This window comes from Ammodytes marinus, assembly GCF_949987685.1.
Source record: "Ammodytes marinus genome assembly, chromosome: 15".
NCBI lineage: Eukaryota > Metazoa > Chordata > Actinopteri > Uranoscopiformes > Ammodytidae > Ammodytes > Ammodytes marinus.
In genome coordinates this window covers 29,405,214-29,421,413 of record NC_137219.1, presented here as the reverse complement: position 1 = coordinate 29,421,413, position 16,200 = coordinate 29,405,214, and the positions used below count along the sequence as shown (strand labels likewise).

Sequence of the window (16,200 nt, the reverse complement as noted above, 5' to 3'; positions counted from 1 at the left end):
GTGCGGGAAATGGGCTACAGGTGCCGCATTCCCCAGGTCAAGCCACTTTTGAACCAGAAACAGCGGCAGAAGCGCCTGACCTGGGCTACAGAGAAGCAGCACTGAACTGTTGCTCAGTGGTCCAAAGTACTTTTTTCGGATGAAAGCAAATTTTGCATGTCATTCGGAAATCAAGGTGCCAGAGTCTGGAGGAAGACTGGGGAGAAGGAAATGCCAAAATGCCTGAAGTCCAGTGTCAAGTACCCACAGTCAGTGATGGTCTGGGGTGCCATGTCAGCTGCTGGTGTTGGTCCACTGTGTTTAATCAAAGGCAGGGTCAATGCAGCTAGCTATCAGGAGATTTTGGAGCACTTCATGCTTCCATCTGCTGAAAAGCTTTATGGAGATGAAGATTTCATTTTTCAACAAGACCTGGCACCTGGTCACAGTGCCAAAACCACTGGTAAATGGTTTACTGACCATGGTATTACTGTGCTCAATTGGCCTGCCAACTCTCCTGACCTGAACCCCATAGAGAATCTGTGGGATATTGTGAAGAGGAAGTTGAGAGACACCAGACCCAACACTGTGGATGAGCTTAAAGCTGGGAACACACCGCACTGGCCGCGCGGCGAGATTACATACAAAGTCAATGTACTAGCGCGTGGCCGCGCGTCCACCCAATAATCGGCGTCCAGCGGCCGGCGGCGGGGGCTTGCGCGGCGCGTGGCCGCGCCTCATGAGAGGCGCGTGAATCGGGAGCGCGGCCATTAGCGGCGCATAGAAATTGTGTCATCGAAGGAGCGTGAATCGAAGGCTTGTGCGGCGAGCACGGCGCCGCAGAAAAAGATGAAAATTTTCATCTTTTTCTGCAGCGCCGCCGGGCACCGCGCCTCCACAGCCAATCAGCGTTGAGATTGCCCGGTGGCGGTGGTCTGCAAGACGAGGTGGGCGTGTGGAGTGAGGACATCGGGCTTCCAATACATTCTGCAAATATGTGTATTTTGCATCTGTTTAGCTGTTGGTTGTACTTTAGCCAAGGTAGCGCCGGTTAGCATAGTGAAACTCACCCAGCTGTGTGCTGCTCCTGAGGATAATATGAACCCAAAGTTGATGGCAGTGTCCGTGTGGAATTCTAGTACAGCGAAGCACCGGTGTTGTCCTCCGTCAGCCGGCACACTTTCACTTTCAGGTAGGCTGATGTCTGCCTTTATTTGTGCTGCTGAGCACACACTGCTGTTGTTAATGTGTTTAGTATGTTGCTGAATTGCTGTTAATGTGTGTGTATTTGCGATCGGGGTGCGTGTTCAGGCTGTTTTACTGATATTTGTGACAAGACTGCCGCTGGTTACACAGTGAACCTACATCTGTATTTTTTGGCACAGCTGGACCATGTTATTGTTGTTGTTGCACCGTAAGTGTGACGGGTCTGATCTCGGCGTCGGCGTCAGGAATATATGGCCCAATATGATCAAGCGGCGAGCCTCCTGCTGTCACGCGGCCAACCGCTGCCTACGATGAGGCTGCGGTTGGCCGCGGCGGCGACTGCGGTGAACATGGCCCAATATGACCAAGCGGCGAACCTCCTGCATTCACGCGGCCAACCGCCGCAGGCGGCCAATGCGGTGTGTTCCCAGCTTAAGGCCGCTATCGAAGCATCCTGGGCCTCCATAACACCTCAGCAGTGCCACAGGCTGATTGCCTCCATGCCACGCCGCATTGAAGCAGTCATTTCTGCGAAAGGATTCCCGACCAAGTATTGGGTGCATAACTGAACATAATTATTTGAAGGTTGACTTTTTTGAATTAAAAACACTTTTCTTTTATTGGTCGGATGAAATATGCTAATTTTTTGAGATAGGGATTTTTGGTTTTTCTTTACTTTTTTGCCAAAATCATCAATATTAAAACAATAAAAGGCTTGAACTACTTCAGTTGTGTGTAATGAATCTAAAATATATGAAAGTCTAATGTTTATCAGTACATTACAGAAAATATTGAACTTTATCACAATATGCTAATTATATGAGAAGGACCTGTATATTGCATGTTGTAGTGCTTTTTTTATATATTCAGTATACTTTGTACATAATCAGTGGCGGGCCGTGCCTTTTACACCTAGGCCTTCAGAGCCATCATCCCGAAAATCAAACCGCTTAATAAATAAATAAATAACTTCATGATGACGTCACGGCTATTGTCATTGGATTAACCATACGATTGCAGCAGTTACAGTAACTTTTAACGAGTGTAATACAATTACATTACACTAATGACACTAAACATGTTGACTAAACCATCAAGAGCATAGGCCAACTAATATTACACCCTACACAGCTTGACAAGATGCTTCATCACGTAAAGACCCCACATAGTCTAAATCATGACATGACCAAATAATCAAGAACAAATTCAAAACAAGTTGCTAGCCACAAGTCACTAGCAACTTCCGGTCAAGGCAAATGTCAAACACACACACACAGATCCCAGCTTAATCACAGACCCTGCGCCAGGATGAAAACTACCTGTCAGATCTTCTGTCTATCAATTTAGTTTAAATTTTTAGAGCGCTCGACAGCGCAGCAGCTAAGAAAAACAAACATTATTTGCATGTTTGAATACGTTTTAAGCTGGAAAAGTGTGCTGGGAAGCAGCGCACTACTAGCGGGTCATACAATGGAGAATGAATAGCAGAACGGCACTGGCAGCGCATGTAGCGCGTCCTGTGGTCACCGCTCCTAGTAAACACCGGTTTGAAAACCCAGCGTAGCACCGCACACGGCAGCGATCGGTTGCAAGTAGGCTAGCAGACATATCCAGCAATACAATTAGCAATGAGCCAACTATAGGCCTACCTTTCATAAGTTGCACAGATCCTTTATCCAGCTGGGTCATAGCGGCTAGCTGTTCCACCCTGCTTCACAATGTCCAGCTGTTCTTAAAAGGTCCTTTTCTCAATAAAAAAACTTCCCCAGTAAGTTGCCCATTAAATCCACTGCTTCTGCTCTGTAATCCACTGTGTTTGGACAAAGTCTCATCTAAAAGACCTCATCAAAAATAGAAGAGATCTAACATACTGCCTTCTATCCATGGACAGTAGTGTCAGCTAGCTAACGGTAGTTTAAGTAGGCTACTTTCCCTCCCGATTGCGATTGCGACAAGGCCAGCTAGAAGGCCTAGCAGTGTAAAATGATACGCCCAGCTCGGAAAACTCGAAATCTGATTGGTTAAAGAACATGTCAATCACAACATCGTCCCCATTAGCGTCAACAGAGAGGGGATTCTCTCGGAAATCTGAAGGCCTCGGCCAGATATTTTTTTACCCGGAGACAGCGCAGGGAAATAATCTGATTGGATAAGAGCTCTAATATATTTTCGCAGCCGAAGGAAAAACATTTAGACTTACGCGAACAAACTCTTTAAAATAGATAGAATTAATGAAAACATGTAAATGATATATTTAATAAAAAATATAATAATTTATTAATAATATATAATTTTGTTTTTCTGAAAGTCTTTGGGCCAGCAGAGAAGGCTTTGCTGGCCCTGACGGCCCGCGCCACTGTACATAATTGTCTTTCACATGTACTACATGCTGTTCTTATGTTTCTATTTCTATGTTCACTATTGATTTTAATATATTTTTACATAATATATTTCATGAAAGCTACTTCAAAGCTACTTCAATGTCCAGGTCGGACATTCTGTCAAACTGGCCCAAACTGACACTCGTGTGTGTGTGTGTGTGTGTGTGTGTGTGTGTGTGTGTGTGTGTGTGTGTGTGTGTGTGTGTGTGTGTGTGTGTGTGTGTGTGTGTGTGTGTGTGTGTGTGTGTGTGTGTGTGTGTGTGTGTGTGTGTGTGTGTGTGTGTGTGTGTGTGTGTGTGTGTGTGTGTGTGTGGTCATTCAGGAACTTCGTGAGGACAACTTGACTCTGATGGAGACAAAGGTTCTTCTGGAGGAGCAGCTCTCTGCCTCCAGGGGGCGCTGTGAGAAACTGCACATGTTAGAGAAAGACAACCTCTTTCTTCGAGCTAAAATACACGACCTGGATATGGTATTAGACAATGCCATTATTAACATCAAGTCATGTCATGTTTTTGCTATTTTGCACTGAAAAGCATTTTATTAAGCATAAAGATAGTAATTGTATATGTTACTACGTTTTTCACATCCCCACATTTCTGAACAAAGCCACTGTTTGAATTGTTAATGAGGCTGTACTGTATGTGCTAGGGATAGGTGGGATGACGCTATATGCCGTGCAACGGTAGAAATGTGTCTAGAACTAGAGATTTAACAATATCATTTTTACCAAGGAGAAAAAAAGTTTCCGTTTCTGAGTCACCACAGTTCCCCAGAGACACTCACATAGAACATCTAAAGACATGATCCATATTCACACTTTTGAAAAGACGGGGTTCAGGGAATCGGTCGGGAGTTATGAAATGCCTAGCCGCAAGCACTTTGGCATGGTTGAGTAAAAAATACTATTTTGAGATACAAAACGTTACCTTGATATAAAATGACCTGTACTGTAATAGAAGATTTGGACCATACTGCCCGACCCTATATGCTAACCTTTATTACCCATTTTGTCCTTGTCAATCCATAATATTGCCTATTATCACCCTCAGTTAAGAAATATTGGGATTGAACAGTTAGTGTTTGTTCTGGCATGTTGATGTTAGGGTTGTTTGTGTGCATTTGTTGCCGTTGTTTAGGAGAGGGAGAATGAACGTGAAAGGTTGGAGGAGCTGCTAGAGGAGAACATGTTGCTGGAGATTGGACAGAAACAGAGTATGAATGAATCGGCTCATCTAGGCTGGGAGCTGGAACAGATGAGCAAGAACAATGACAACACTAACACAGAGAGTACGAGACAAACTTTGTTTCTATTATGTTATGTTATCTATTCTATGTTTATGTCTGTCCACATACAGTCCCGGACAAAAGTTTTGTCACTTATCCATTTTGTAGAAACAACAGCTTATAACCTGACTTTTAATTAATCCATTGGTCTTAGAAATGGCTCATATGAAAGCTAAAACCCTCCCAAATTATGTTAAATATACTAAAATAAATTTGCTTCACTGAAGAAATATTGATCATTTAATGAACACAGAAAGGTCAGATTTTGGCAAGACAAAAGTTTTGTCGCCTACAGAGAGTAATGTGAAAATTTAACAAATAATTTAATTCAAATACAACAATATGTTGCATAACATCAGTGAATTAAGTAGTGGTGCTGTGACATCCATATTTAATATCTTGTATGACTTCCTTGAGCTTGAAGGACTGCATCCATGCGGTTTGACAATTTATTGATGAAGTCATCAGGAATAGCAGGAATTCTTTGGTTTGGTCTTTCATGCTTCCTCTTTCATTCTATCCCAGACATGCTCAATGATGTTCATGTCTGGTGACTGGGCTGGCCAGTTCTGGAGCACCTTGATCTATGCAACATATTTTTGTATTTGAAGTAAATTATTTGTTCAATTTTCATGATCAATATTTCTTCAGTGAAGCAAATTTATTTTAGTTTATTAAACATAATTTGGGAGGGTTTTAGCTTTCATATGAGCCATTTCTTAAACCAATACAATGGATTAATTAAAAGTCAGGTTATAAGTTGTTGTTTCTACAAAATGGATAAGTGACAAGACTTTTGTCCGGGACTCTATTTTGTTACTCACATTTTGTCTAAACAAAAGTATTTTTTCTGCTGCAGCTCGTAAGTCATTGGTCCATGAGCTGAATGAGTGTGTTTCTAGCCGGGTGTTAAAGCAAGAGAAGGAGAACCGGGAGCTCCAGGCCTCTATAGAGAGACTGAAAGAGGAGAACCACCTCCTGCAGGAGAAGCAGCTCCACATCCAGGAGCAGGACCGGGACAACCAGAGCCTCTGCAAGAAGGTTTGACAACGTCTTAAAGCTACTTGTTGGTGCTCTAACATAGACTGGCTCTACAAAAGAAATCTCAATGGTTACAGACAAGAACGGATTTCCATTTTTCTTTAATATGGTTTGTTTGTTTGTTAGTTGGAACGTCTCCAGGGTTTATTGGACCAGGAGAGACTGACCAATCAGGACATGGAGTCTCTGGGAGAGGAAATCTTAAAGGAAAAACAGATCCTGGAGGGGCAAATGCACAGTCTGAGTGCAGAGAAAGACAAACAGGTTGGCAAAACACTACACACACTCAGGTCAGTCAATTGTTATAGACATCAAGATGCATCCATGTTCCTCTATTCCTGTCAAATCAGATCTCAGAGTTGGACAGTGAAAAGCAGCACCTTCTCGATGCGGTGGTGTCCCTTCAGGAGCGCGCTCAGTCTAACAACGTGGCAAGGGTCCGTGAGGTAGAAGCAGAGAACCAGCTACTGCACCAGAACATTACTGATACCAGCTCCCGATTGGCCAGCTTAGAAACCCAACTCAAACAAGCCAATGAGGACTCAAAGAGGCTGAGGGAGAAGGCAGAGCGCTGTGAAGAGGTGGAGCGAGAGGCAGCAAGGCTAGAGAGGAGCAGGGATGCTCTCAACAGAGAAGTAATTCAAATCAAGATATATTTATAAGTATGAATAGCATGGTGTATTCATTAAAAGCTTGCTTAATTAAAAAAATAATTATTGAAAGACTAAATTATATTTAGTGATTTGTGCTGTTTTGCTTGTAGGTGGCGTCTCTCCATGCATGCAGTGAGCGGTCGGAGGCTCTAGAGAAGCAGATCTCCTTCCTGGAGCAGGAAGTCCACAGGCTGAAGAGGGAGGCAGAGGAGGCCCAGCAGGAGGTGCAGCGGCTGGGCAGGAGCGAGGCAGAGAGCAGCCTGTTGGCTAAGGAAAACCTGGAGCTACGCTGCTCCCTGGAGAACCTGCGCTCCTCCTCTGCTCGCCTGGCCACCTTACAGGAGGAGCATAAGGACACACAGAGACAGACACATGAGCTGCAGAGCACACTGGACCAGGCAAGACAGGAGCAACAACATCAGAAGAACAAGCTGGAGAGGCTGGAGCTTCACCTGGCCAATCTCAACCAGGAGAAACACGCCTTAGAGCAGGAAGTACACAGGAGCACAGAGCAGAGGGAAGAGGTGGAGAGGGAGAGCGGGGAGATGCACACCAGAGAAGAGGAGCTGAAGAGGGAAGTATCTGAACTGAAGGAGGAGTGCAGGAGGAGGGAGGAGATGGACAAAGAGAGGAGGAAGCTCCAACTGGACCTGGAACATTCAGAGAAGGGCAGGAAGACACTGGAGAAGGAGAGCTGGAGGATCAGAACACTGTTAGAGGGCAAAGAGACAGAGCTGGACGACTGTGTCAGGCGATTGGCTACAGTGGAGAAAGAAGGCACAGCTCTGAGTAAGGAAGTAGATAGGCTAAAGGAGATGGCAGTCAAGGGCAAGGAGTTGGAGAGGGAGAACAAGGAGCTACAGAAACAGGCAACCATTGACAGGAGGACTCTGGCTACTCTGAGAGAGGTGAGAGGAGAAATAGTCTACAGAAGTTATTCTTAATGTCAAGGTAATCTTTGTTCAATGGAGATAAGATTTTTATATCAAGTCTAAATGAAGGAGTGCACAAACGTTAAACCTTTTGAGGTTCTCAAAAACAATCTCAACTGCTCTTGTGGTTTTACTTGTATTGTATTAAACACCATTTTTGCGTTGGATTTAGTTGTTAAAATTTCCATTTTACCTGAGCAACCTGTGGACTAGGGTTGCCGGACGGGTCCCGGGATTTCGGGATTCCCGCGAAATGAGTCAGTCCGGGAGTACCGGAAATTGGCCACGGGACCCGTCCTCCCGTTTTTTAATTTTTTTTATTCTTTTAATTCATTAATAGTGGCCTTTACTAATAAAATACACTCTCGCCATCATGGCCTTTTCATAAGGGAGGCTTTTGACGTGTCTGGTAATACATTTTCAATGACATGCGAGTGGAGAGAGACGCACTACCGTTCTACAGACGTGGCGACAAGCGGCCGCACTAAACTGTTGTTACGTCTGTAACGCAGCTATTGACATGCGAGTGGAGAGAGAAGAGTCCGCAGTTCTACAGACGGAGCGACAAGCGGCCGCACAGCTAAACTGTCACGTCTGTGCTCCTCTCTCTCTCACACACACACACACACACACGCACTGGCAGCCTGGCACAGCTGAACAGTGTTTTACTTTTCTCTCCTCAATGAGATGGTGATATTCACCATTCTTCTGTATTCAAGTCAAGATTGTATGATGAACATAAAGCAGCCTGTTTCTTTTGCTGCTTTCTCTTGTAGCGACATGAATCTAATGAGATGAAACAGCTGGAGCATCGCTGTTCGCCACGTTCCTTCCACCAAACACTAAAGTGAAACCTAGACCTAATCCACAAAGTAGACATTTAAACCAAACCAAACTGAATAACTAATCCACTTATTAACAAAACAAATGTTAACAATATGAGTAGATATTTAACAACAGCGACACAGGGTTGTAAACAAAAGTTGTTTCCATGGTTACCGCACAGCGTTTCCTCACGGAGCCTCCTATCTCCACCGGTCCATGTCTAGTGCACAGACAGTCTCCTCCCGTCTGAAAACGCCTTTAGATGACTTCACTTTTAATGCCCTTAGTTCATTCTAGAGCTAGCATCCAGTCTGCCCTGGGCTTATGAGGCTATAACGTGCCCAATAAACCACTCGGCCGAGTACGTGGGTACAAAATAAAGTATTAAAAAGGCACTTCCGTTTTAATGGGAATTCCCGGGATCTCCCGGGAGGAGGCTCTTTTTTCCCGGGAATTGAAAAGGGTCAATTCCGGGAATTTTCGGCAACCCTACTGTGGACTTCATGTCTGCTTAAACGTTCCATCTTGAATGAATTCAGTCTCAACAGAATAGTATAACGATGATATATAATTAATATATAACCACTATTAGCACACTATCAAGTTGGTTACTGTAACATCCATTTTTCAATAAAATACTTATATTGGCCTGACATTAAAGTATTTTATCATCTGTATGGAATTGGAAATGTGTGTGTAGAGTTTAATCGTCTTGTGACATATCTTTGTGTGAAGGAGTTGGTGACAGAGAAGCTGAGTGTTCAGCAACAGAGTGTTGAGTTTGAAAGACTAACTGAAGAACTGGAGAAGTTTGGACTGAACAGAGAACAACTGCTGCAGCAAGAACACACATTTGAGGACAGGTAATTTTCTCGAATGTGCTGCTATTCTGGCCCCATTCTAGGGCTACTGAATACATGTTAATGATTTAATATGTAATAGTAAAATCCTTTATCTTGTTTGTACGGCAGCAGGTACAGGCTGTTGGAGTCTCAGCTGGAGGAAAGTGTCCAACAGTCAATGAAGATCAGAGAGGAGAAAAGGAAAGTTGAAGAAGCTGGGCTCGGGGCTCAGCTCAACTCAACCCTATGTGACCAACTAGTAAGTAACTAGTGACCACATGGAACGTAGTGCTTGGCAAAAAACAAACAAACCTAAAATAGTTGGGGGCGCCTTTAGCTCAGTTGGTAAGGCGTCCCCCTCCCGGGCCGGGCCCAGCAGCAGACCCGGGTTCGATTCCCACCCGCGGTCGTTCTCTGCATGTCACTCCCCTCTCTGCCCCATTGTCTCTGTCTCTCTGCACTATCAAATAAAGCATAAAAATGCTCAAAAAATATCTTAAAAATAAAAAAATAAAAAAATAGTTGATATACAACACTTAATGTGGATTAAATGTAAATAAACAAACACACCATTGTAAGAAACAATCTAATGTGATCCTCTTTGCATTGATGAGACTTAAGGTAATATTTGCATCAGGGATGATAAGTCATAATTTACTCATAACAAGTTGATGAAAAAGAAACTGACTATCTTATTTAGTTAAAAATGTGTTTTTTTTTTTTAAAGAAAATTTATTTCATAAATGGACACAATCATTTGCTTCTGAACAAGGATTTTAAATTTCAAATGGTTGAAATCATTTGTAAGCTATATTTTTGTAATGTTAAGTGTCTTACAATTTGTTTTTTCTGCTATAGGCCCATCAGACAGTGTCTACCTTGAGTAAGCAACAGGAAGAAAACCACAACTCCCAACAACACTCAGGGAGCAGCTGGGGTCAGGGGTTGGCCGCTGCTGAACTGATACGAATCAAAGATCATCTTATTGATGTGGAAAAAAATGTAAGATTACCATTTAAGATGCTAATTAATTACATTATACTAGTTTTATTAGGTATCCTAACGCAAGCATCAACTTGTGTTAGGATAGTTCAAACCAGAAATATTCTTTTAACATTCTTTATATGAATGTTCACATATACATTTTTTAATTTCATAACTTTTTTAATCTATGTTCACCTGAATGCTTGGCAATTTACCTGAACTCACCAGAATGATGTGTTTTTTTTCAGGATTTTATCACATTTGGTTGATTTTCTTTAGAATTTTTTGTTGTTTCAGCCTGTGAGTTGCTGTAATGCCCTGAGGTCAAATTTCAACCACTACCTCTCCCTCTAAATGCAGGCAGTAGCATTATAGGCTGTTATGACGCAGCAGCGACAAACAACACTTTTTATGAGGACAAACACATTAATATTATGACCAAGAGACTGTAGAACACTTCTCTGCTTAAATTATGCTTAAAGAAGGTGAATTTTACTATATTTATAAACAACCTCCTCAGCACCTACACTCTTGTGCTGGATTATGTGACATCAAACGTACTCATGCAGTTTAACGTGTATATACTGAATATATATACAGTATCTCTACAATCACAACTCAAATAAAGGCTTGAATCCGCTAATTACTGCGTGTACAAGCAATTTTTATCTAGGATCATTTAATTTCTTTTAGGAACATTTTCCTATGATTAATTAAATTCGGTTCGAGTTCACCTTGCCCCTACAATGTACAATACATATTCTTATACTGTATAGTCAGTATGTTAAATGTTATCTGTTCAATTATCAGTAATTGTCACAAGTTACTTAACGTGCCTTTTCTTTCCCATTTGGTGTGTTCCATTAGTAGGTCTAGTGAGTTGTTTTGGTGTGATTATTTTCTGTAGAATGCCTGCCTGCAGACAGAGACCAGTCTATTGAAGGACCAGCTCAAACAGCTGGACAACCAGAACTTATCTCTTAACAACCAGCAGGTGGCACTACAGCGACACACCACCACCCTGCAGGAACAGAATTCAGCTTTACATACACAGACAGCCAAACTACAGGTGAACTAAATATGAATTGTTCACTTGGTGTAACAACTATCTTAATAATTCAGTCACATAATTTGTTCTTAATTTCTCCAAATAATGTTCTGTTTTGGATCTCTAAATGTCTCAGGTGGAGAACTCCACACTGGCTTCCCAGAGTGCATCTCTCATGGCCCAGAACGCTGTGCTCCAGGGCCAAGTGACTGCTTTGGAAATGGAGGTAGAGTCCTGGCAGCGACAGCGTGAGGAGGCATGGCGAGGCAGAGAGAGTGTACTGAATGACCATGAACGCCTGCTGAGCGTTCATGAGAGGCAAGCACACGAGTACGAGCAGCTGATCAGTCAGCACACTACACTGAAAGGCAAAGTGAGAGCGCTAGACAGTGAACACAGGATGATGGACAGCAAGTAAGTCAATAACATACTGTAAAGTGATAGGTGTATACTATTACTTCAATTTAAATGTGGCTTGAGTCAGATGACATTTATGAAAAGTTTTTTAACATTGCTCTGATCATTAGAAGTAGAGCGGCAAATTGTTGGATTGTTAATTACTGGTGCAACCAAATCCTTTTTGACATTCGCGCACTTATTTTCACTCTGGTATGCTTGCAAATAGATATCTACCCTTAGAGCTAGGCTGTTACAATGTAGAGCAGCCCTATAACACTTGTAGATTGAGATGGACCAAACACATAAGAGTACAGTACAGAAGGAATCAGATTTTGGTCTATACCTAGATCAGCCTTGGGAAATCTCTACTTAGCAGTGTGGAACTAGTGTGTTCAGTTTTAAGATCTTTTCGTGGTGCCTCTATGTCAGCACATCCTCAGCCACCCTGACGCATGTTTTATATCAAAAGTCAGAGATTATGCTGATGCTTTTATTTAAAAATAATAAATCATAATTGACACATCCCTACTCGCATACCTTTTTATCGTATATGCTTAGTATTTGTGTGTGGGAAACAGTACAGTCTGTAGGTACATGTTAAGAGAAATAGGCACCATACTTGGTACACGCTGTCAAAGGATTCTACTCACCATGTTGATTAGTCAAAGTGTAATCACAGACACTCTCTAGCGCAGAGCTAACCCTGTCCTCTATTTGTCCCTGTATAGGTACTGTATTCTGCTGCAGCAGAAAGAGAAATGGCAGGGGCAGGAGGGATGTAGTCGGAAAGAGAAGGAGGAACTAAACCAAGAGATCCAGAAGAATCGGCTACTACAGCAAGAAAATCTACAGCTAATTGCAGAAGTGGACAGGTACTTTATAGACATTTACAAAAACTAGTTTGTTGTAGATTGTTGGCAAAGCGATCAGTCAGAAGTGCATTCTGTCATGTCTCTGTCATCACCACTGTGACTTGAAAGGCAAACATCTCACTTAGTCTGATCCTGGTGTTACTTATTTTTAGAACCTATTTGACAAAAGAATAGTAGTTCAGTATCAGGTTTCCAAACCAGATTAGAAATTGATCTCTTAAAGGAATAGTTCAACATTTTAATTTTTAGCGATTCGCCTCACTTAACGGCCCAATGTTAGGCGACAGAAACCTTCCCTTTAACTGTGCGTGCATTTTTTATGAAGTTAGGGGCATAGGTCGCTCATCTGGGTTAGCTAGGCTCCAGTGCTGGTTGCTAAGGGGAACAATAGCGTGGCTCCGCTGGCAGCAAGAAGATAGACTTTACAACATCACTAAACACTCCTGTGTGCTTATTGGGACTCGTTTATTTAATGGCACGTTGTGTCATTTTAGAATAAAATTTTTCATTTCATTTTTTCATTTAACTTTTATTTATCCTCGAGAGACCAATTGAGGGGTGACCCTCATTTACAATGATGTCGAGATCAAACAAATTCAAAGGAAAAACAACAATACATAAACAATATTCAATGCAAATACATCAAATACACAACAGGTGAAGAGAAAAACAATTGAAACATTTACACAGTGGTGAAGAGTGGCAGCAATTAAAATGAAATGGGTGAAAGTACAATATAGCCTAATTAAAACAGTTACAGGTAGAGTTTGGCAGATTTAAGATAGTTTGTTTAAATTGGTTAAAGGATATGAAGTTATTTAGTTTAATTTGTTGCTGTAAGTTGTTCCAGGAGTCAGGGGCACTGAAGCTAAAAGCTGTCTTTCCCAGCTCAGACCGGGCGTGTGGGACATAAAGCATAAGCATGTCAGTGGAGCGGGTCTGATAAAGCCCATCTGAAATTTGCAGCATTTCTGTTAAATAACGAGGAAGCTTCCCGGTCAAGGCTTTGTAAATAAAAATGTGCCAATGTGCGTCACGTCTCTCTTTAAGGGAGGACCACCCAACCTTTTCATATAAAAGACCATGGTGTGTGTGTGTCATAAGCATCTCCTGTAATGAACCTTAAAGCAGAGTGAAAAACAGAGTCCAGGAGTTTAAGACATGAATGTGATGCATGCCGGTAAACCACATCACCGTAATCAAGGACAGACATGAAAACTGCCTCAATAATCCTTTTCCTACTAAATAAAGGGAAGGTGGTTTTGTTCCTATAAAAATAGCCAATTTTTTGTCGTAGTCGACAAACGAGATTTTTTATATGAAAATTAAAAGTGAGTTTATCATCTAACCAGATGCCGAGATATTTGTACTCTGTGACTCTTCAAATTAAAAATCCATTCTTTGTAAAAATATTAAAATCATTCAAATTTGTAGTTCTTGCTCTGGAGAAACACATATATTTGGTTTTGTCTGTATTTAGAACCAGCCTGAGGTCCACTAGACAGTCCTGCAGGGTGTTAAAAGAGCTTTGTAGGTTCTGAATAGATTGGTGCACCGAATCGGAAATGCAATACAGTACTGTGTCGTCAGCGTATAGATGGGCGTGACAGTTTTTTAGCGATGAAACAATGTTATTTATATAAATTGTGAAAAGAACTGGACCAAAAATTGAGCCCTGTGGGACACCATTTGTAACAGTTAAAAACTCAGATTGGTATCTTCCGAGTTTAACTGCCTGCTGTCTATCAGAGAGATAATCCCTAAACCAGCTACATGCAGAATGATCAAAGCCAATGTCATGCAGCCTCTGTAAAAGCAAATGGTGGTCAACAGTATCAAAGGCCTTTGAAAGATCAATAAAAAGTGCTGCACAGTGCTTTTTCTTGTCTAATGCTCTAACAATGTTGTCTACAACCAAAGTCACAGCAGAGACAGTACTGTGACCTGCCCTAAAACCAGATTGGTACGGGCTCAAAATGGAAGCACTAGTTAGAAATGTTTTTAACTGATTAAGTGATTCTAGAATTTTTGCCAGGCATGGGAGTTTGGAAATTGGCCTGTAGTTATTAAGATTATTTTTGTCACCACCTTTATGTAAAGGAATTACGTGAGCTTTTTTCCAAATTTTAGGAACTATTCCAGAGGAGATGGAAAGATTAAAAATATGGGTTATTTGTTTTGATATTATATGTGTCGAAAGCTTGATTGGGGGCGGGACCTGATAAGCCTTTGGCTTCTTCCGTCTCCCTTCGGACAACACAAAGTATGATGTATGAATATTTGCAAGAGAAAATTGTGTATTGTGTGGAATTGTCCGAAAGAATAATAAATAAATAAATGGGTCCAAATTGTCCTCTCCCATGTACTTCTTGGGGTTGATGGCGAGGAGCGCATCTACAACAACACTTGTGGGAAGAAGATCAAGGCTGAAAATAGGAGTTTGAGAGACAGGCGGTACGTTACTACTGGTTGTAGAAGGTGTACATCCTCCATTCTGAAAGAGTTGACCAGCAGCTATAAAATGTTTATTAAAAGCTAAGCCTATCTCTTTTTGATCATTGAGAGTGTGACCATTTAATTTGATCTGAGTGGGAACTGTGCTAGAATTGTTTTTATTATAGTTCACAGCTTTCCAAAATAGTGCAGGGTTAGAGTAGCAGTCGGAGATTAATTCAAGGTAATATTCGGATTTGGCTTTCCTGACCATGGCTGTGCACTTATTCCTAAATTGTCTAAAAATAGTCCAATTGGTATTATCTCCAGAGCGTCTAGCTAGAGACCATTCTAGCTAGATTTTTCTTTCGGAAATTAAATCAGACAGTTCACTTGTAAACCAGGGGTTTGATCTACTTTTTACTCTATGCTTTTTAAGGGGCGCATGCTTGTTTATAATTGAGGTGAAAGTATTGATGAAATAGTCTAAGGCTAACTCAACATCCGAAATGAGTTGAATGTCACTAAAGCAATGATTATAACCTCATTTAGCACATTATTTTTAAATATTTTATATTATTTATTCTTTTTTTTCTCCCCCATCTAATTTTGACGATTTTTAGAAAGATGTGTTGGTTTGTAAGCGCTATGGGAGCATGTTTAAAAAAAACCTGTGAACCTTAACTTTTAAATGTATTTTATTTCATGTTTCTATGTGCTACACTTGACAATTCGTACTATTTTTTCAGAAAACCCTCAGGCATTAAGGACATGCATCCTAGATTGCAATAGTCATCAATGGGTTAAAAAGGCTTGCTCATTAAAACCTTTAAAATTACGCTTATGATTTTAGGTTGAGATCTTTTTAAATTAATACTTCTGATACAGGCCACTGGGCAGTTATTTGATAGGATTAAATCGATTAAAGTTGATTTTGCTGGGTTTTTTAGATTGGGTCTTGTGGGCTCAGTTATTAATTGTGTAAGATTAACGTTGCTACAGATTTCTTTGAAAGGTTCAGAGGCACCAGAAAGCCAATCAACGTTAAAATCACCCATCACAATTTCCTCTCTATTTACATAACTGGAAAGCATATGTGTTAGATCGTTTAAGGAGCTAGTTACAGCTGAAGGTGGCCTATACACACCAATTACAACAAAAGAATCATTTGACGATAAAGATAATTCTAGCGCGATAAATTCAAAACAATTTGGAACAGAGACAGCATGTAAATGTGTTACAGAATAACAGGATTTAACATAGACAGCCACTCCCCCACCCCTTGCGTTTCTGTCTATTCTGAATAAGTTATAATCATTAA

At 41.3% G+C, this 16,200-nt stretch overlaps 1 protein-coding gene across 4 annotated transcripts in view; it reads left to right on the top strand.

Moving 5' to 3' along the window:
* The window catches only part of ccdc88c (coiled-coil domain containing 88C), a 145,957-nt gene that overhangs the window by 67,955 nt on the left and 61,802 nt on the right, over positions 1–16,200 (top strand). For all 4 annotated transcript variants that reach the window (XR_013845231.1, XM_080042662.1, XM_080042663.1 and 1 more), the window contains 12 exons: positions 3,889–4,035; positions 4,703–4,853; positions 5,710–5,891; positions 6,018–6,155; positions 6,242–6,526; positions 6,655–7,452; positions 9,037–9,164; positions 9,273–9,402; positions 10,002–10,145; positions 11,035–11,196; positions 11,312–11,589; positions 12,303–12,446. Coding sequence is in view for 3 of the 4 variants with exons in the window: in XM_080042662.1 (XP_079898788.1) it covers positions 3,889–4,035; positions 4,703–4,853; positions 5,710–5,891; positions 6,018–6,155; positions 6,242–6,526; positions 6,655–7,452; positions 9,037–9,164; positions 9,273–9,402; positions 10,002–10,145; positions 11,035–11,196; positions 11,312–11,589; positions 12,303–12,446 (2,687 nt within the window). In the remaining variant the exon portion in view is untranslated. The remainder of the gene's footprint in view (positions 1–3,888; positions 4,036–4,702; positions 4,854–5,709; positions 5,892–6,017; positions 6,156–6,241; positions 6,527–6,654; positions 7,453–9,036; positions 9,165–9,272; positions 9,403–10,001; positions 10,146–11,034; positions 11,197–11,311; positions 11,590–12,302; positions 12,447–16,200) is intronic.